The sequence below is a fragment of the Dromiciops gliroides genome, chromosome 5 (assembly GCF_019393635.1).
Source record: "Dromiciops gliroides isolate mDroGli1 chromosome 5, mDroGli1.pri, whole genome shotgun sequence".
Taxonomy (NCBI): Eukaryota; Metazoa; Chordata; class Mammalia; order Microbiotheria; family Microbiotheriidae; genus Dromiciops; species Dromiciops gliroides.
Genome location: NC_057865.1, coordinates 235096356 through 235119168, shown reverse-complemented (window position 1 = coordinate 235119168; position 22813 = coordinate 235096356). Strand labels below are relative to the sequence as shown.

Below are 22813 nucleotides of genomic sequence, written 5' to 3'. Positions count from 1 at the left end.
CACCTCCCAACATGCCCACCACTCCTCCCTAGCACGTGGGGGACAAACTGCAGGTGTAGAGTTCTGGGAAGGGACAGACAGACAACAATATGGCAGAAGTCGATTTCCTACAGCTGTTTCAAGCTCTACCCAGGAAAGTTAGAGGGAAAAAGAGAGTGCTTAATGAAATGTAGACACCCCATAGTCAAATGAACATCGGACATAGGCTGCGTGTGCTGGGATTTCCTTGTGCAGAACATCCAACAATGTAGATATCTATTCCCTTTTGAGTCATCCAGCATGGCTGCTCGATATATATTATTGTTGTTGCTGTTGAGTCATATCGACCCCATTTGGGGTTTTCTTGGCAGAGGTTAAGTGATCTGCCCAAGGTCACACAGCCAGTAAGGGGTTCTGAGGTCAGATTTTTAACTCAGCTTGTTGGCTCTGTAGTGAAAGGACCCGGGATCCTCAACCCACCCCTTGAAGCTTCCTCTTTCCGTGACTCTGGGCAAATGATTTAAACTGCCTCGGCCTCAGTTTCTTCATCTGTAAAATGAAGGGCTTAGACAATGTGACCCCTCAGGTCCCTTCAAGCTCTATAGGATCTTACGAGTGATTTTTGTCAAACAGAAAGGAGGTTCCTTGAGGTCAGAAACGGTCTCATTTTTATCTCCATATCCCCAATACCCGGTAGGGTACTTGATATATGCTTATTGATCAATGAAAAAAAGTCACATGAGATAAGGATGGGCAAGTCAGGGTCATAAATGTTTTCATGTTTTTTGGGTTTGTTTTTTTTTTTTTTGCAGGGCAATGAGGGTTAAGTGACTTGCCCAGGGTCACACAGCTAGTAAGTGTAAAGTGTCTGAGGCCGGATTTGAACTCAGGTCTTCCTGAATCCAGGGCTGGTGCTTTATCCACTGCACCACCTAGCTGCCCCTGATGCTAGGGAATTATAAATTAAAAACAAAAAATAAAGGAGTTATTAAATATTGAAACGCCTTTGTGACTTTTGGCCCATCCTGTATACGGAAATAAGAACAATTTAAATGGCAACTTACCTTGATCTTCCCTGTGACAACGCTTATAAAGTGCAAACTTGGCTGGGCTTTCAGACACTAGAAACTTTTTGAGCAGGGCCTCGATAACTTCCCGGACAGTGTTGGTACTGCTGATGTGAAGTGTATTCATGCAGCCATTATTATAGGAAGCATGTTTTTCTGGGTTCTGAGCAGTCCATGCAGTGACAGGTTTGCATAATTCCATCTGAACTTTGATAAAGCCAGTGTAAATCCCATTGGAATTCTGTAGCAGGAAGACAAAAAACATGGTCCAGTCAAGCCCTGGAGTTTGGAAAGCATTAAAATAAGATGGGAGACAAGGCCAGTGTCAAGCAGAAAAACTCATTCCCTGCTTCTACCCTTGTATCTTGGTGGCAGATCTCCTCCAAAGATTTTCCCCCAGAGGGAAAGGGCCTAAGTGTGGGGTGGTGCTGAGGGGGTGTACCACGGAGTCAGGAAGACCAGTTCAAAGACTTTCTTCTATACCCATACTAGCTACACAGCCGCTGACAGGTCACTTAACCTCTCAACTGCTCCTGGCAATTTTCTGGGATTGTGGTCTTAGATCAGTTGCTAAACATCATTGTTAAAATGAGTTTCCAAACTGCAGGTTCCCCAAATCAATGAAATTATAGCTCAAGATCAAAAAAAGGAGGGAGACCTCAATGGGAGGCCTTCATGTGGAGGGCACACAGCCCATGAGCCAAGTCTGCTAGGCAGATGGGGAAGTTTTAGAAGCCCCTCTTGTTGGCTTTGATATGTTCAGTCCATGAGATCTATTCATTCATTCACGTTGCTACAGCCATATGTGAGGAGTCTGGACCCATTTTTAAGGTAATTCCCCCAGTCAAATCCCTATTGGCCAAACCATGAAATTGACCAAGGCTAATGAGAAATATCAGGACTGAGTACACAAAGGAGGTATCCCCATCATAAAAGACACAGAACCCCCCTGGAGAAAAAGGAATCTACAATTAGAACTTTGTGACACTCTAAAAAAAGGGGTAATCCAAGAGGCTAGAAAAGATCACTTGAGGTAGCTCTGACTGCATACATTATTGTTTTACTCAGACATTATTTCTTGCTGAAGCATCAACATGAAGCAGGTTACAATGAACTTTCAAGATTAACATTTTTTTTGTTTTGTTTTTGCGGAGCAATGAGGGTTAAGTGACTTGCCCAGGGTCACACAGCTAGTAAGTGTCAAGTGTCTGAGGCTGGATTTGAACTCAGGTACTCCTAAATCCAGGGCCAGTGCTTTATCCACTGTACCACCTAGCTGCCCCCTTAACATTTTTTTTAAGTCAAATTCAGGCTGCAATTGTGAACCCCTGGAAATCATAAACATTTGTTCACAATTTATGAATGGAATTACAATTGCATTCCTTAGATTGCTAAAAAGAAACTTAGGGAGGAAGATGGGATTAAGGTCTTTGGGTCCAAGGGGCAGTGTTGGTGGAAATGTTAGGGCCTGTTGTTTTAGCCAGGGGCAGCAAAAGAGAGGTAAACTGAGGCTTCTTCCCATGGGGATTTCTGCCAAGATTAGGGAGAACAGAACTTTGAGACACTTCTAGAGGCACATGGAAGACAGATGTTCCAAGGGAGTGTTCCTGGGAGAAGGCTTATGGGGACACATGGCTGTGATTCTCAGGAGGAAAAAAAATAAGTAAAAGATAAAAGGAATCCATGCATTTTATTCCTAGCTACACAATGTCTCCTCTTTTCATGCTCTAAACGCCTAGCTCAGCCAGTTGGTGGCCTCAATTCAGGGGTTCCAAACCTGGCTTCCACTGATTAAAAATGATTTTAATAACTGTATTTTAACATGAACGTTTTCCTTAGTAATCCTAGGTATTTTATGCATTTATTTTTCCCATCTTAATAACATTTTATTTTTTTACAACTACATGTAAAGATAGTTTTCAACATTAATTTTTGTAAGATTTTGAGTTCCAAATTTTTCTCCCTCCCTTCCCTTCCCCACCCCCCCAAGACAGCAAGCAATCTGATATAGGTTATAGAGTACAATCACATTAAACATATTTCCATATTAGTCATATTGTAAAAGAAAAATCAGAACAAAAGGGAAAAACCACAAGAAAGAAAGAAAAAAGTGAAAATGGTATCCTTTGATCTGCATTCAGACCCCCTTGGTTCTTTCTCTAGATATGGAGAACATTTCCAGCACAAGTCTTTTGGAATTGTCTTGGATCACTGAATTGTGGAGAAGAGCTAAGTCTCTTGCAGTTGATCACTGCACAATGTTGCTGTTACTATATACAATAATCTCCTGGTTTTGCTCATTTCACTTAGCATCAGTTCACATAAGTCTTTCCAGGTTTTTCTGAAATCTGCCAGCTCATCATTTCTTACAACACAAGAGTATTCCATCACATTCATATACCACAACTTATTCAGCCATTCCCCAATTGATAGGCATCATTCGATTTCCACCTCTTTGCTACCATTATGCATGCAAAAACATTATCCCAAGAAGGGGTCCACAGGCTTCACCAGACTACCAAAAGGGGCCACCATACACCCAAAAAGTTAAGAATTTCTGCACTAAAAGCATTTTTATTCTCCTCCTTGCTTTCTCTCTTCCATTCCTCTCATCTTATTTAATGCGATTATATCAATGTTTCTACGGCACCAGGTTTCACCTGGTACACTGAATATCCAATGTGGAGTGGTTAGTGAATAAGGAATCCCAAGGATCGAGTGAAATAAAGGTCACCAAAGAAGTCATTCATTTTAACGAACAATCCATGATGTATATGGCAGAAAGCCAGGACTCCATCCCCAAGTAGATAAGTGGAAGCAAAGGCATTCAGAAAGGAAAGTGAGTAAGAAACCTGGAAAACCGTCCTGAGGGGATCAGGAGGGATGGCCTAAGGGCACTGGTGTTACTGTCATAGGATGAAAGGGCAGATGCTTGGTCCATCCAGTCCAACACATGTTAAAGCAGAAACACCAAGTAGAAGATTCTAACAGGGTCCAAGAGAAATAATTAAAAAAAGATGAAAATGGCAGAGTAATAGATGATATTTTGTTTGTTGACTGCTGACTTTTCAGGGCCCATTCTGGCATAGAAGTGGACTCAAAACCAGGGCAGCATGGGTTGAAGCTCTGCCTCTGCTGACCCTTAACAAGACATGTGGGGGGGGGGCAGCTAGGTGGCGCAGTGGAGAGAGCACTGACTCTGGATTCAAGAGGACCTGAGTTCAAATTCAGCCTCAGACACTTGGCACTTACTAGCTGTGTGACCCTGGGCAAGTCACTTAACCCCAATTGCCTCACCAAAAACAAACAAACAAACAAACAAAAAACCACAATAAGACATGTGGGCTCTCAATGCCCATGGCACCTTTTGAAGACTACAAGTTGCTGAGAGGGTGCTGACTCGGGTTGGTGGAAGAACTTCCCCGAATCACTGAAATCAAAGGTTTGACTCTTATTCCTAATCATTTTTTTCTGGGCCCTCTGATATGAAGGTGGAGGTATCCAAGAATTCCAGGTAACCAAGGTGTGTTTCCTTCCTTCTCTCTCTTTATTATGTCCCAGCTGCCTCCTTGCCCACCCTTGGGCACTGACCACCCTTGAGTTACTTGGGGTTGTCCTCCCAAAAAGGATGTGGGGTTCACCCTGGTATATAACAAGCCGGAACTCCTTCCTCAATAAGAGCCTGTGTTACTGTATCCAATGAAGCTGCCAACCTTTCAAAGAGGGAGGGTAACAGGGAGGAGGTAAAGCACTTTACAAATATTATTTCAGTACTTCCTATAGTATTATCACCATTTGAAAGCTGAGGAGACCTAAACTTGGGGAGGATAAATAATCTGCCTACATTCACGGAGTTAGTGAGTACCCATGACTCTCCTTACTTACTCCAGACTCCAAGGGCTCTTTCCAATAGACTAACCTTCATTTTATATGAGATTGTCTTGTCTTAATCCTCTTTTAAAAGCTATGAATAGGGGGAAAAAAACCTTTGGAAAATCTCAGTATGTTTCTTCCCCTATTATTATATTATTTTTAATTTTAATTTTTTTATTTTCAGTTCCAAATCCTCTACCCATTGAAAAGGCAAGAAATACAATACTGATTATACATATGAAGTCGTGCAAAATATATTGCATGGTTAGTATGTTCCAGAAAAAAAAGATATTTTAGAAAAAAAGCCTCAATGTGCACTCTGAGCCCATAAGTTTTCTATCTACAAGTGGATATCATCTTGTTGTTTTTTTCAAATTTATTTAATGTTTAATTGTTTCCCAATTACATATAAAAATATTTTTTAACATTTGTTCTTAAAATTTTGAGTTCCAAATTCTCTCCCTCCTTCCCCACCTCCCTCATTGAGAAGGCAAGCAATCTGATACACATTATACATGTGTTGTCAATAAGCATTTATTAAGCACCTATCACTGCCAGGCTCTGTGCTAAGTCCTGAAGCTACAAAGAAAGGCAAAAGATAGTCTGCTTTCAAGGAAATCACAGTTTAATATGGACACCAACATGCAAACAACTATGTACAAACAAGCCATACATGGGATAAATTGGAGCTAAACAACAGAGAAGGCACTAGAATTAAGGGGAATCAGGAAAGGATCCCTGTAGAAAATGAGATTTTAAAAGAGGGAAAAGTTCTTACTTGTACAAAAATATTTATCACAACTCTTTCTGTTGTGGCAAAGAATTGAAAATTGAGGGGATGCCCATCAATTAGGGAATGGCTAAACAAGTTGTGGCATATGAAGGTAATGGAATGTTATTGCGCTATAAGAAACGGTGAGCAGGAGGATTTCAGAGAAACCTGGAAAGACTTCAATGAACTGATGCAAAGTAAGGTGAGCAGAACCCAGAGAACATTGTAACAATAATATTCAAAACAATGAAGAACTGTGAATGACTTAGCTATTCTTAGCAATACAATGATCCAACACAATTCCAAAGGACTCATGATGAAACATGCTATCCACCTCTGGAGAAAGAACTGATATTATCTGGAGCGTACTATTTTTCACTTTCTTTCTCTTTTTTTGGTTGATGTTCAAGTCTACTTGTACAAAATAACTAATGTGGAAATGTTTTACAGGATTGCACATGTATAATCTATATCAGATTGCTTACCATCTTATGGAAGAGGAAGGGAAGAAAGGCTAGAATTCGTTACTTTAAACAAAAAAAAAAACCCTAAATGTTAAAAAATTTTTAACATATGATTGGGAAAAAATATTATTTTTTTTTAAAAAATGACCTGGAAAACCTTAGTAAATGGGAAGGAAAGAAGGAAGGAAGGAAGGGGAAGAAATAAAGAGAAATAAAGAGAAGGAAAGAAAGAGAAAGAGAGAGAAAGAAAGAAAGAGAAGGGAGGGAGGGAAGGGAAGGAAAGAAAGAGGGTGAGAGAGAGAGGAAGGAAGGAAGGATAGATTTTAGCTGGGCAAGCTAAGAGAGCCAAAAGGTGGAGATGAAGAGAGAAAGCATCCCATGCATGGAGCACTGCTAGTGAAAATGACTAGAGTCTGGTATCTTTTGCAAGGAACAGTGAGGAAAGTTGGTGTCACTTGAATTACAGAGTGCACGGTAAATAGTGGTAAGTTAGATGCAAGAAGACTGGAAAAGTAGGAGGGGGAAACTTCAGAGCTATAGATCTATGATCCTTTGGGGACTCAAACAATAAAGAACAAAATAGGGATCCTTTTTGCTCATGTCCTTGGTAAAATCACATCTGAGAGATTACCGGTAGCCATGGTTCCAAAGGTTCTATCAAGGAGGGCAGTGAATTTGATAGAGCCTGTCTGAAATGGGCTAACCCAATGTTGAACCCTAATTGTTTGTAGCCAGGAGAAAGGCAGTTTCAGGGGCTCACTGGACTAGCAAAAAATAGGAGGGGGGAGAAAAAGAGGATGGGAAGAAGCTGAAAGCAAGGCATCCTGAACTAGAGAGAAAGGAAAACTCATGGGCTAGCCAGGTTCGGAGAAAGGTGACTAATTCTGCTTTAAAAAAGCAAAACAAGGGGCAGCTAGGTGGAGCAGTGGATAGAGCACCGGCCCTGTAGTCAGGAGAACCTGAGTTCAAATCTGGCCTCAGACACTTAACACTTACTAGCTGTGTGACCCTGGGCAAGTCACTTAACCCCAATTGCCTCACCAAAAAAAGCAAAACAAAAACAAAAACAACTGCTAGACTTCACTCTCCCTAAACACCCTTATCCCTGTTAAAGGCAGCCTCAATCTCTCAGTCTGGGTTCTCCTCAGCTCTTCCCCTTCCTCCCACCCACTTTAGCCAATCAGTGACCAAATCTCACTTCTTTGCCCTCCATAGCATCTCTTGTATCCGCCCCCTTCAGTCAATTCACACAGCTTCTACTTTCCGTCAGCCACCATAATCTCTCCTAGACTGCTCTAATATCCTCCAAATTCCATCTCCTCATCTCAAGTCTCTCTTCACTCCAATCTATCCTCCCTCCATTCAACTTCCAAAATGATCTGCCCTAATCTTGGATCTCACCATGTCATTCTCTGGTCAAAAACCCCCAGGGAGTCCTTATTGCCTCTAACATCAAATGTAAGCTGTTAAGCTTTTTAAAGCTCTTCACAATGTGGTCCTGACTGATGTCCAGACCTACTATATGCACCTCCTGTGTTCTGCAATGCAGCCCAATTGTCCTTCTCTCTGTTCTTCCCATGATTCTCCCCTCCTATTCTTCACACCTTCACATTGGCCAGTCCCCCTACTTCACTTCCACTTCATAGACTCCCCTTCTTCCTTCAAGATGCAGCTTAAGCACTGACATCTTTTTTTTTTTTTTTGGCGGGGCAATGGGGGTTAAGTTACTTGCCCAGGGTCACACAGCTATTAAGTGTCAAGTGTCTGAGGCAGGATTTGAACTCAGGTACTCCTGAATCCAAGGTCAGTGCTTTATCCACTGCGCCACCTAGCTGCTTCAGCACTGACTTCTACATGAAACCTGTTGCATTGAATAGAGCTGGTCTTGGAGCCATAAAGACCTGGGTTCAAGTCCCAACTCTGTGACTCTAGGCTTCCCTTCTCTGTGCTCTAGGCCAGAGGTCCTCAAGTTCTTTTGGCCTCCGAGAGTCTTCAAAAGTGGCCTCGAGGGGCAGTTAGGTGGTGCAGTGGATACAGCACTGGCCCTGGCATCAGGAGGACCTGAGTTCAAATCCGGTCTCAGACACTTGACACTTACTAGCTGTGTGACCCTGGGCAAGTCACTTAACTCTCATTGCCCTGAAAACAAAAACAAAAAACAAAAAAGTGGCCTAAAGCAGTGGTCTCAAAGTGTGATCCAGGGAGATGTCTGGGGTCCAGGTCCCCAAGAACTGTTCAGGGGGTCCATGAAGGCAAAATTATTTTCTTAATTAACCAAGAAATAATTAACTAAGCTGTTAAAATTTCCAATGTGGTAAATATTGATGTATTTAACTCACATAACATAAACAAAAACTCTTGGGAGAAAGGGTCTTCAATCATTTTTTTTTTTGGTGGGGCAATGGGAGTTAAGTGACTTGCCCAAGGTCACACAGCCAGTAAGTGTCAAGTGTCTGAGGCCGGATTTGAACTCAGGAACTCCTGAATCCAGGGCTGGTGCTTTATCCACTGCGCCACCTAGCCACCCCCTTCAATCATTTTTAAGCTTCAGGGAAGATTGCTGGCTGACCTTTGTAGATGAATGTTACTCACCTAGAAGTCCCCCTTTCCAATGAACTCACATGTTCAGACCCTTTCCCTATATTTATTTTATGTATATTCATATATGGACTTCATGTCTCTCCTAATAACATAATAAACTCATTGAGATTAGGGAATATTCCATTTTTTGGTTATACTTTGTACTTAAACCCCACCCCCCCCACCCCCCCACCCCCGCCTAGCACATAGTTGTTGAGTTATTTTCAGTCATGTCTGACTCTTTGTGACCCAAACTGGGGTTTTCTTGGAAGAGATACTAGAATGGTTTGTCATATCCTTCTCTAGTTCATTTTACAGATAAGGAACCTGAGGCAAGCAGAGTTAAGTGACTTGCCCAGGGTCACATAGCTTATAAGTGTCTGAGACTGGCTTTGAACTCAGGAAGATGAGTCTTCCAGACTCCAGGCCTGGCACTTTGTGCACTATAATAACACCCAGCTGCCTCCAAAGCACAAAGCAGATGATTAATAAATGCTTGTTTGGTTGATTGGATCTTGTCTACTCACTGTCATTGAAAGCCTTAGTCCACCCCCACTTCCTCCTGTAACAATAATTAGGAGATACAGCATTGTAAAAAGCTTTCCATTTTTAATCTAGTAAGAAATCTTTCTTTATTCTCTTTCTGTGAAAATGAATAATTAAGCAACCCACTGATGTTTGAGCATTAAATATTACATACTATGTGCACGTAGGCCCATGCACATGCGTGTACGTGCGCGTACACACACACACACACACACACACACACACACACACACACACACACACTGTTTGGATGATAAAAATTCCAACTTGATCTCATGCCAAACGCCAGGCATAATCTCTTTCCTTGACACTTTCAAGCTTATCTTTGCAAGATAAAATTACCAGAGGTCTTGTTACAAACTGAAATACCACCTATTGAACAGTTTGGCCCCAATTAGACTATTGCTGAAGATCCTCTGATGATGTGCAGAATTCTTTAAAAATCTAAATCTTTTTTTGTTTTTTTTTGAATGAGGCAATTGGGGTTAAGTGACTTGCCCAGGGTAACACAGCTAGTAAGTATCAAGTGTCTGAGGCCGGATTTGAACTCAGGTCCTCCCGACTCCAGGGCTGGTGGCTCTATCTACTGCGCCACCTAGCTGCCCCAAAAATCTAAATCTTAATACAGTGTGTTGCTTTTTCTTTTTTTTTCAAGGCAATGAGGAGTTAAGTGACTTGCCCAGGGTCACACAGCTACTAAGTGTCAAGTGTCTGAGACAGGATTTGAACTCAGGTACTCTTGAATTCAGGGCTGATGCTTTATCCACTGCGCCACCTAGCTGCCCCCTAGTGTGTTGCTTTTTAAGAGGGCCCAAGAAAAGATCTTTTCCCCAACTTCAGGGCAGGCCAACAGGCCTACCTATGAAACGGAATCAATGTGAAGGGTGAGAAAGAGTTCAGTCTCCATGGCATTTCTAGTTTGAATATTAGACCACTGATTCATTTTTATCCTAAAATTCAAAATGTACTAATTGTTCACATTACCCAAAAGTGCAACTAAATTGTTCACATTAACCATAACTTGGTTCTTACCAAGGTCATCTTCAATTTGTCCGTAACAGCTAAATTGTAGTTGTGAACCTTCTCTTTGATTTCCTCTTTGCTGAGATAATTGTGGCTTTCCTTTTCTTTCTCAACATCCTAAAAGGAAAAACAAACCACAACACCCATTAGCAATCTGAGAGAACATGCAGATAAGACCAGGGCTCCTTTTACATTCCTGGGAAGAACAACTTTGGTGGCTTAACCTTGAAAAACACCCACACCCCACACCCCACATCCCCCAACCCAGCTGCGGTTCTCAGTGTCAGTCAACCTGCTCTGCATGCTTAAAAGCAGACCCTAAAACCACATTGACATATGTGGCATTAGTTTTAAAATCCCTCCTGCTAGAGTCAGTTCTTGGCACGAGAAACCCTTCTGCAGGCAGCTAAATCGCTTCCCTCTCTGATCTAGACCGACAATTTCCATTCCATCCGATATTTAACATTTCAAAAGCACCTCCTCCCTCCCCCCACCTGGCAGGATCCATAAATCTGAGATGTTCCTGATCTGCTACTCCTCTCCCTGATATAGGACGGGGAAATCAATAAATATCAACTGGAAAATAATCCTATTATGTGCAGAGGGCTGTTTTAATTTCCTGAACTTCAAGTCACAAGGAAGTCATATAATCAGGGATCACAGGATCACAGGACCACAGAGCTGGAAGGTCTAGCCCAAATCACTCTTTACAATAAATAAAATGAGGTCCAAAGAAGGTAAAAGATGGACCCAGGATCACACAGCAAGTTAGGAGCAGACCTGGGATTCAAAGGGAAGTCTCATGCCTTTCTCACTAAGTCATACTGCTTTTCCTCATGTGGAAGGCCATGTGCCTTTCTCATTATTGTTCAACTGTTTCAGTCATATCTGACTCTTCATGATCCCACCTGGGGTTTTCTTGGCAGAGATATTGGAATTGGTTTGCCATTTCCTTCTCCGGTTCATTTTACAGATAAGAAAACTGAGGCAAACAGGGTTAAGTGACTTGCTCAGGGTCACACAGTTAGTATGTGTCCCAGGCCAGATTTGAACTCAGGAAGATGAGTCTAAGTGACTCCAGGCCTGGCACTCTTATCTACTGTGCCACTCCATCTGTACGTCCATCTGTCCATCAATCCATCCATCCATCATCCACACACACACACACACACACACACACACACACACACACACACACACAAAATGAAAGGTTGTAGAAACAAGTCAGTGAGAAGGAAAAAGACAACAGGCATCTGACTCATGCGATTTACAGCAACCACCATGAATTAAACAGAGTTCAGGCAGAAATGAAGCACACCAAATTATTGCAGTCACTGCCAGTTGAACTCAAAGTGTATGAAAAGCTGAAAGAAGCAAACAGAAGACAGAACCTAGACAACATACATCACACCTAGCTGCCCCAAATGTGCCTTGGTGTTCTAAAAACAAAACCAAAAAAACCCAGGGACTTTCAGTAAAGCTATAGCTATTGTGGGGAATCACTAAAAAAAAAAATCCCTAAAACCAATCCGTAAATGGTAATAGCAAATATTTATAGAGAGCTCTAAGATTTGTAAAAGTATTCATCTATTATGTCCTTTTTATCTTCACAACCACCCTGGGAGGTAGGTACTCTTGTTATCTTCATTATAGAGATGAGGAAGGCAGAGGGTAGGTGATTTATTTAGGGTCATACAATGACAAAGTATCTGAGGCTGGATTCAAACTCGGGTCTTCATGCTTTCCTGAAACTCCAAGTCTATCATTCTATCCACTATACAACAGTAAAGATGAAAGGAGATAATAGATGTAAACTGTTTTGGGCCGACTACAGAGATCTGAAAGGCCCAGAGCATTAAATAATGATTAAAACGTAATCACAATCACCCTACTCCTCATAGACTGCCGAGGTTTTAAAACTCAACAGAAGGGGGCAGCTAGGTGGCACGGTGGATAAAGCACCAGCCCTGGATTCAGGAGGACTGGGGTTCAAATCCGGCCTCAGACACTTAACACTTAACTAGCTGTGTGACCCTAGGTAAGTCACTTAACCCCAATTGCCTCACCAAAAAAACCCTCAACAGAAGGGGGCAGCTAGGTGGCGTAGTGGATAAAGCACTGGCCCTGGATTCAGAAGGACCTGAGTTCAAATCTAGCCTCAGACACTTAACACTTACTGGCTGTGTGACCCTGGGCAAATCACTTAACCCCAATTGCCTCACCAATAAAAATAAAAATAATTAAAAAAATAAAACTCAACAGAAAAGATTTCCCAGTTTAAAAAAAAAAGAACTGGGATAAAAGGAAGTGGAAGCAGATTTTAAAAAGTCTAAAAATAATCAATACGATTGCATCAAGAGCAATTAAAATTAGATTTATTAAACTGTTCCTTCCCCACCCACCTCCCTATGAAGCTTCTGAACACTTGTTTCTTACAGCACTGACACATCACGCTTGTACAAACTCAATCGTCACGGTTGGACATTATCCAAACAGGCATTTGTTACCAATCCTCTCAGTGCAGCAATGAGGGTTATAAATACCCTAAGGATTTCTACTACAGTACTATACTCACACCAACACCATATATAGTCTGAAACCGTCCTTTGGTTCTCAAGCACGGGGTTGTTTAAGACTTGGAGAGGGGAACCAAGTGGTAGTGCCAGCCCATCCCCTATGAAGGGAAGGCTTGGGGCACCACCTAGCTTAAGGCATGTAAGGTCAGCGTTTGGATTAACTCTGGGGAAATAAGAACAACTCAGAAGCCCATGCTCATTCCTGCAATTCATCAAAAATGCCTATAAACAACAACCTCTTGCAGTCATTCTGATCTGCCAGAGAGAAAAAAGCTCACACCCACCCCTCAAAAAATCTTCTTTTCACGAGTCTTTGGTTAGACACGAAGGGTGTAGATTCAAACAGCTGGCCAGAATGCCCAGGTGAGAAAACTCATTCTCTATATGAGCAAGGATTTCTACAGCGCCTTAGAGCATCAACAGGTTCCTCATCATTCTCTCAAGTTAGAGAGAGGAAAAAGAAAACAAGGTTGTTTTTCCTCTTCCCCCTAGGAAAGAAAGCTTTGTTGCTACTTTCATCATTTCTTAAGGCTTCTTGGCCTCTATATACTGCAGTTTGCCTAATCCAAGATGGGGAACAAGGATAACAAAATGGCACTTATACCAAAAGCAGGGCAGACCACCGGGATCGGATGCTTCTTTCAGGTTGGGTTGGGAGTGACCACTGTTCCATCAAATTTAACCTTTTTAAAAGTACTCACCACGGGGCAGCTAGGTGGCGCAGTGGATAAAGCACTGGCCTTGGATTCAGGAGGACCTGAGTTCAAATCCAGCCTCAAACACTTGACAATTACTAGCTGTGTGACCCTGGGCAAGTCACTTAACCCCAATTGCCTCCCTTAAAAAAAAAAAAACTACAAAAAAAAAAAAGTGCTCACCATGTGGAAAGGTATGATGCCAAAGGGATATGGATAAAAAATGAATAATTCTGCTCTCAAAGAAATGGGAGGAATGGGGGGCAAAAAGAGGGGGAGGAGGGAATACACATTGAACTCCTTTTGGATTTCCTATTTATGGCTGTCTTTACAATTTTTATAACCAGCACCATTAAAAGAGCAGGCAATACCTAACACGAGTGGCCCAAATGCTCTCTATGAGCCTTATACGTCAACCAGCCTGGTGGGGTTCATAAAGGTGAGAAGCTGGTTGATTCCTTTGAGGTTGGTGTTTTGTTTTTTTTTAATCTGAAGTACAATCAACCACTTTTCAATTACCTATGTTAATAGTGATTACTGCAGCGGGTTTATCCTTTTGAATGATGCTTTGTTTATATGTTAACATTAGGCTTGAGTATTCCCAGAGCGCATGTCAACTGATAACTACAGGAAATAACAGGGAAACCCTACAGGGTGGTGAGGAGGAATGAAAAATGTGGGAACTAAAAATAAAGAGGCTGGATTCAAATTTCTGCTCTCCTCCTAGAAGCATCCCTCTTCATTGCAATGCTTTGCCTCTGTTCATTATTTCCAATTTTTCCTGTAGATAGCTTGTTTTGTGTATGTTTCTGTTTGCATGTTGTCTCCCCCAAGAGACCGTAAACTCTTTGAGGTCAGGGGATATCTTTTGCCCCTTTTTATAGTCCCAGCGCTTAGGTTGGTGCCCAGCACAGAGTAAGTACTTAATAAATGTTTATTTTTTAATTGATCCTGTCACCCTGCGTGACCTCGAGGAGGTCACTTTCCATCTTTAGGTCCCAATTTTCTGATCTGTGAAATGAAGGAGTTTTAGTTTAGATGAATTCTAAAAATTCTTACAGATGACTCCCAGACCTAGTCTTTCTCATGGGTTTCTGTCCCATATCACAAACTCCTATTAGGTTGTTCAAACTGGATGTTCCATGCGCATCTATTTCTTTTTTTTTTTTTTTTTTTTTTTGGAGAGGGGGAGAGAATGGGATAATTATGTGACTCATCCTGGGTCACACAGCTAGTAAGTGACTAAGGCCACATTTGAACTCAGGTCCTTCTGACTCCAGGAAGGAAGCTATGGGCATCTATCTCAAAGTCAACATGTCCAAAGAAGAAAACATTAGCTTTCTTATCAAAACCTATCCCTCTTCCAAACTTCCCCATTACCACAGAAGGCCCCACAATCTTCAGGTGTCATCCTTGACTCTTCACTCTCACTCACCCCACATATCCAATAACATACCAACTCATATAATTTCTATCTCAATGATCTCTGTCAGATAAGCCTACACAGCCACCACCTTAGTTAAGGCCTCCATCATCTCCGAATCCAGATTCTTCAATAGCCTCCCTGACCTAGGCCTCTTACCACTCCAGTTTATCCTCCATAGAGCAACCAAAATAATATTCCTTATATTATATCCAGCCGTGATATACCTGCACTTAAACTCCAATGGCCCACATCACCTCGAGGATCAACTACAATGTTCTATATTTGGCAATTATAGATCTTCACAGTCTGGGTCCCTTCCTACCTACCCTTCTGGTCTACTCCCTCCTCCAAAATGTCTGTGAACGCACACTCCATCCTCCATCTCCATACTTTTGTTCTTCCTCCACAGTGTACCTCTAGGAATTCCTGGTTTCCTTCACCCAATTCAAGTACCACATACTACAGGAGGGCTTCCCTTGGTTCCCAGAGCTTCTACTGTCTTTCTTCCCTGGTTACTTATTTGTATACATTGTGTGTGTGTGTGTGTGTGTGTGTGTGTGTGTGTGTGTATAGAGAGAGAGAGAGAGATAGAGAAGATACTGTCTCCCACATTAAAATGTAAGGTTCAGGGGCAGCTAGGTGGTGCAGTGGATAAAGCACTAGCCCTGGATTCAGAAGGACCTGAGTTCGAATCTAGCTGTGTGACCCTGGGCAAGTCACTTAACACTCATTGTCCCACCCAAAAAAAAGAAAAAAGAAAAAAGCATAATCTTTACTATTTGAATCACATATCCATTGAGTTTATTGTGTTGTATGGTATAAGATGTTGGTCAAAGCCTAATTTTTGCCAAATTGTTTTCCAGGTGTTTTTTTTTTTTTAGACACATTATTTCCCTATTTTGGCATAAGTGCCCTGAGTCAAGCATAGATATTAGGATTTCAGAATTTAGAAGGACCTTAGAGATTATCTGGGAAAGTAAAAAATAAATTAAAAGTTAAAAAATGTGAATAAGGAGCTCATCTGTAGGTAATTGATATTTTGGTATTTATTAAACACTGGATTATTGAGTTTAATTGTTTTTTTTACTTTTTCTTATCTAAATTGTTCCAATGAGGGGCTTTTCCAGTTCCAAATAGTTTTGTTGACTTTTATAGTTTGGGGTCTAAAAGTACAAATCATTCTTGTTTTTTCAAAAATAATTATTTCTTAGTGTTAGACCTTAAGAAATCATTTTGGGGGAAGCCTCCCTAAACGGTTGGACACTTCTGTCCCCCCCTAAATCAGGAAGAGGGCCAATACTCCAAATGTTATTGCTGACTTGACCACTTGCACAACCTGAACAAAAGGGACAGAATTTGAATCTGGAAAAAATAATGCCTGTGAGCATTTTCAAACTTAAAAGACACAAACAATTTTCATTCATGAAAAGCTATGGGAAAAGACCGAAAGGAACACAGTGTGGAAGGAAAATGGGTACCACAGGAAGAAGTGAAAGAGAGGAAGAAATAAGGAAAAAAGGAGGGTATTTTACAAGACAGAAGAAGTAAATGCACATTGTTCTTTAACTGTGGTAAGGAGGAAAGCAAAGCAATTTGTGAATGCCACATGAGTGATTTGTGTTGGCATCCACCCATGTGGGTGCCACACCTCAGTGTCTGTCTACATTTGGTCAGTTTTTACAAGTCTCTTAAACAATTCATTTTCCTGTCTTCTCTTTCACCATTATCACAGAGGGTCCTTTCAGCAAGTACTAGTTTAAATTTTCATGAAGCAAATCCCCGCAAAAATCTGTTTTTTTCAGTCAGCCTGGTCTCCGGGCTAATGGGTGGGGTCACTTTAGTCTCCAGACTTGCAGTTACCCAGAGAGTTTTCTCATGAGAAACACACCCTATGCCACAGCGATGGAATTGTCTTCACCCATTATCCTGGAGAGAAGATGGGATTAGAAATTGGACCATGTCAGTAGCCAAAGGATTGTTGCAAATAGCTTCAGAAGCCTCATAAAATAATAGGCCCGAGAGCCCAATTAATTAGCCTTATCTCTTTATTCTTTTTATTCTCAATGCTGTCTTTCACTTACAAGATGACACAGCAGAAAGAATGCAGCTTTTGAAATGGAAGGACCTGGAGACAGGTCTCTGGACATCTCTGCAAAATAATCCTTAGAGCTCTAAAATTAGTGATCCTATGACACTATTAATTGTTAGAATGGCTAATTAAATGTCATTTCCCCAAAGAAATCATAGGCTGCCTAGCAAAATATAGACTAGAATAGAATTAGTAGAATAGAAGGAAGGCAGGCTGTTTTATTGTCATCTTTATAGTCTCAGAGCCTAGCACAGCACCTAGAACATAGCAGGCACTCTGTAAATGCTTGCTGAATTGAACAAAGTGCTTTTCTAGGTGGATTAGCACTTATCCAACAGCAATAAGGGCCGGAAGGTGGTGCAGCAGCTAGAACACTAGACCTGAAGTCAGAACAATCTGAGTTCATATCCAGCCTCAAAAACACTTACTATTCATGTGATCCTGGGCAAGTCACTTATCCCTGTTTGCCTCAGTTTCCTCATCTATGAAATGAATTATAGAAAGAAATGGCAAACCACTCTAGTATCTTTACCAAGAAAACTCCAAACGGGGTCAGGAAGAGTGGGCAAAAACTGATATAATAAACAACAACAACAAAAATAGCAATAAACTCACATTTTTATTGTGCTTTAAGGTTCAACAAAGAACTTTTCAAACAGCCGCCACCTAAGGATATAGAGAGTATGTTATCAAATCCATTTCACAAATGACAAAAGCAAGGCTCATAGTTTTAAATGACTTGCCCAAGATCACACAGCCAATAGCAGAACTGGTTCTTGAACTCAGGTCTTCTGACTTTCTTTTATATTATGCCTCCAGTTCCACACTCTAGGATCCTTTGGTCAAAAGCCCATAGTTATGACAGCTGACCAGGTTTAAGGGAAGAAATCTGTGGCCAAAAGAGCAAGATTTCAATGGCCTTTGCACGGGATAAAAATCCAGCAACCTGGATCCAGATTGTTCCTTAACCAACTCTACTAAGTGATATGATGTATGATGTATGGAGGACGGGATGTCTCTACAAGGTGACTCCATGTAGAGAGCACTGGACATGGAGTCAGGAACACTTGAGTTCAAATTCAGCCTCAGATACTTCCTAGCCATGAGATCCTGGCCAAGTCACTTAACTTCTCTCTGCTTGCCTCTATTTCCTCATGTGCAAAATGGGGATGACAACCTGGCAGGGTCAGTGTGAAGATCAAATGAGTAAGTACCACATAAATGTTAGCTATTATATTAGCTATAATTGTTAGGTCAAATTATCGCCTAATGGTTAGCAAAATGCTCTCTACCTTTTTCTTTTTTCTTTTTTTTTGTTGGGCAATGGGGGTCGAGTGACTTGCCCAGGGTCACACAGCTAGCATCAAGTGTCTGAGGCTACATTTGAACTCAGGTACTCCTGAATCCAGGGCCACTGCTTTATCCACTGCGCCACCTAGCTGCCCCAATTTTTATCTCCCCTTACTTCTTTTTTTTTTTTTTTGGCGGGGCAATGGGGGTTAAGTGACTTGTAGTAAGTGTCAAGTGTCTGAGGCTGGATTTGAACTCAGGTACTCCTGAATTCCAGGGCTGGTGCTTTATTCACTGCACCACCTAGCTGCCCCTACCTTTTTCAATACTTCCAGTTAAGGGAACTAAATTGTTTCACAAAGATGACAGTGATATTCACACTACATTATTTATTTATTTATTTAATTTTTTTTTAGTGAGGCAATTGGGGTTAAGTGACTTGCCCAGGGTCACACAGCTAGTAAGTGTTAAGTGTCTGAGGCCGGATTTGAACTCAGGTACTCCTGACTCCAGGGCTGGTGCTCTATCCACTGCACCACCTAGCTGCCTCCACACTATATTATTTATGACAGATGTCCTGGCAGGGTAAGGCAACAGCACCTGTAACTCAGAAGGCCACGCTTTCTTCAGAGAAGCTATCCATAGAGTCCTCTTTCTTCCCTCTTCCCACCCACTTCCAATCAAAGGAAACTAGAAGTCAGGACGTTTTTATTTCATGAGAATATCTGCACTGTAGTTCACATGGTTATGAATAAAGAAGAAAAACCTATGAGTATGTTTCTTAAAATAATAAAGTACTCAAAAGAAAAAGTGCTCCAAAACATACAAACAAACCCAATTCTGTTTAGTCTGATGTGTTCCGGGCAGCTGTTTCTGGGGTCTACTAAACCTCTACTTCTGACCTTAAAAGTACAGTTTGCTGTTTGGTTCAGATCTTTCCCTGGTGAACTTGCTGTTGACAAGTTGGGGAGTCATGTCTGCCAAGCTGATGCTTATCTTAGTGCAAAGGCCTACTATTCAGATTCAAGTTAGCCAGAGGTTGGTCTTTAAGGTAGCTAAAAGCAAAGGGTGGATTTCCACTCTATCACTATTATTTTACAGTGCCTCATCTTGCCTGGGTTGAGGCTAACCTTTCAGATATCTCTACTAAAGCAGCCTTGGAAAATGTTTTGTTTTGTTTTTTCTTTTTTTGGCGGGACAATGGGGGTTAAGTGACTTGCCCAGGGTCACACAGCTAGTAAGTGTCAAGTGTCTGAGGCCGGATTTGAACTCAGGTACTCCTGAATCCAGGGCCGGTCCTTAATCCACTGCACCACCTAGCCGCCCCCCGGAAAATAGTTTTTAATACAGTAAATTTTTTTTTGCTATAAACTTTGTAATAAACAATAATACCAACATTTTAAAATCAAAAATAAAAGTACTGTATATGAAACTGTGAACATGTCCTCTTTTTTTCTCCCATTATGTATAGTATGGAAATTTTTTTGGTATGATTCAAATTCAACATGTTTCCCTACCTGTGTTCCTTTCTAAACTGCCTTCTATTTTAAAAAATGATTCAGTGATGTCCTTTTCTTCCTTTTCTTCTTTTAGTATCAATACTACTACCCCCAACTCTTTTCCCCACCAACAAAATAAAAGTCCCTCCTTTGTAATAAGTCAATATCATTAGGCAAAACAAAGCCACACCCATGTATCTGAAAATGTGGTCTAAATCTGCACTCTTAGTTCATCATCTCCTTGCCAAGAGGTGGGCAAGATATGATTCACTATCACTCTTATGAAGTTGGAATTGATCACAGTGAGATGATCCATGGCCTTTTACTGCTGTTTTTCGTTACAATACTGCAGGCATTGTGTATGGTTTTCTCCTGGTTCTCCTCACTTTACTTTTCGTCAGTTCATACAAGGCCCCTGAGATTTCTCTAAATCAGTCCTCTTTCTCATTTTTATTATGTAATAATATCCCATAACATTTGTACACTGTAATTTGTTTCAGCCATTCCCCCATTAATAGGCAACCATTTTGTTTCCAGTTTTCATCGTATAATAAAATATGCTGCTATAAATATTTTTACACACATGGGTCCTTTTTGTCTTTCTTTGATCTGTATTGGGAGATCATAAGCCTAAAACTGATATTTCTGAGTAAAAGACCAGGCACAGTTTGGCGACTTTTTGGAAACAATTCCAAAATGCTTTCATAAATGGTTGAACCAGTTTATAATTCCATGATCAGTGAATTATTAATGCTCTCTTCCCACAGTACTTTCAACAACTGTCATTTTCCCTTTTTTTAAAAAAAATTAATTGCATTTTTTTTTTTGAGGCAATCGAGGTTAAGTGACTTGCCCAGGCTCACAAAACTAGTAAGTGTCTGAGGTGGGATTTGAACTCGGGTCCTCCTGACTATCCACTGCACTATGTAGCTGCCCCTTATTTTCCCTTTTTCTTTTTTTTTTTTGAAAAAAATTATCCTTTCCAATTTTTCCTTCATGGCTGAATCCAAAGAAGGTGCCTGTGCCCTAGCTCCAACTTCTGAGTACTCTCTCCCTTCTCAATTTTCCCTGTACCTTTTGAAATCCACCCCTACACTAGCCTCCTTTAGTTTCCGATAAAGAGGTGGTCCTTCTCACTAAGGCCAACCATTTAAATTTAGCCTAGAGTCCATCTCTTTCTTTCTTCTCCAGCATATTGCCTCCACAATTACCTCTACTCTTCAATGACCCCCTGCCTACTGACTCTTTCTCTGCTGCCTGTAATTATGTCAGTCTCCTTCGTCTTTAAGAAACCCTTAGCAGGGGCAGCTAGAAGGTACAGTGAATAGAGCATAGGCCCTGGAGTCAGGAGTACCTGAGTTCAAATCCGGCCTCAGACACTTAACACTTACTAGCTGTGTGACCCTGGGCAAGTCACTTAACCCCAATTGCTTCACAAAAAAAAACAAACAAAAAAACCCCACAAAACAAAACAAAGAAACCCTTAGCTTATCAGCCCGTGTCTCTCCTCCCATCCTCACTCAGCCAAGCCTCTAAAAAAGCCGTTTACACTCATTGCCTTTATTTCCTTATTTCTTTTGCCATAACTTTATCATTCAACTAAAGCTGCTCTCTCCAAAATTGCCCATAAACTGTTCACTGACCAAGGCATCATCCCTCTTGCTGTATCAGACACTCTCTGTCCCTCTGGACAGACAGTCTTTCCACACTGGGTTTCCATGATGATACTCTCTCCTAGGCATCCTTCTACTGGTATGGACCACTCTTTTCTTCCCATCTCCTTTGCTGGAGGAGCCAAATATAAACCCACAATAAATGCTTGTCAATTGAGCGATTACTACTTTTGTCTATATCTTGTATTCTTTCGATAGAATGTAAGCTCCTTAAAGGCTGAGAGATTTTCACTATTTTTTTTTTGGTCTTTGTATCCCCAATATGTAGCACAGTGCCTGGAACATAGTAGGTGCTTCCGTTTGTTAAAGTGTAACAAAGGCTTTACAAAAGCTCATGTAGATAAGCATCCCCAGTTGCACAGGCCAAATTACCATATCGAATAGGCCAAAGGATATGGTAACTTGGCTTGTGCAACTGGGATTGTGGGGTTCGCCAAAGCACCTACTAGGGGCAAGGCACTGTGCTACATGGTGGGATAGAAGGACTAAAATAAAAGAACATTCCCCAGCCCTCAAGGAGTTTACATTTTATTGAAGGAATACAAAATATACACAATGTGTAGTAATCACTCAATTAACAAGCATTCATTATGGGTCTATGTATGGCCCCTCCAGCAAAAGAGAGGGAGAAAGATGGGTCCCACCAACAGAAAGACAATGAGGAGAGAAAGAAAGAAAACAAGAGAGAGAGAGAGAGAGAGAGAATCATAGAAACCCATGATATGTAATTATCATTAACTGGGTCTGAGTATGAAGGCCATGAACAGGTATTCCCATTCTGTCTCCAAGAGGTTCTATTCTTAGCACATTAAAAGCATGTTAAGTGGGGCAGCTAGGTGGCACAGTGGATAGAGCACCGGCCCTGGAGTCAGGAGTACCTGAGTTCAAATCCGGCCTCAGACACTTAACACTTACTAGCTGTGTGACCCTGGGCAAGTCACTTAACCCCAATTGCCTCACTTAAAAAAAAAAAAAAAAGCATGTTAAGCTTGGGAAAGTTAAAGGAAGGATAAGTACAAACCATGGTGGAGGTGGGGGTTCACAATGGTAACAACTGGTTTAATTAACTGCATTTGTAACATGCATTAAAAGAGTTTCATCTGGGTCTACCATGACCTCATGTAAAAAAGAAAAGAAAAGAAACAACTCTTTATTTCCCACTCTGGTCTATCCCACATGGCTGGACTTTAAGCCTCTCGTTTGTTTAGAGCCAGAAAACAAACTTGGTAGAAGAATAGTTTCAGTGACTGTGACCTGTCCC

General features: G+C 41.2%; 1 protein-coding gene across 1 annotated transcript in view; it reads right to left on the bottom strand.

Annotated features, from left to right (window-relative positions):
- The window catches only part of RASSF3 (Ras association domain family member 3), a 115375-nt gene that overhangs the window by 10504 nt on the left and 82058 nt on the right, over positions 1 to 22813 (bottom strand). The window contains exons 2-3 of the mRNA XM_043968590.1: positions 10314 to 10421; positions 1044 to 1287 (exon numbers count right to left, since the gene is read on the bottom strand). Of these exons, the coding sequence (XP_043824525.1) occupies positions 1044 to 1287; positions 10314 to 10421 (352 nt within the window). The remainder of the gene's footprint in view (positions 1 to 1043; positions 1288 to 10313; positions 10422 to 22813) is intronic.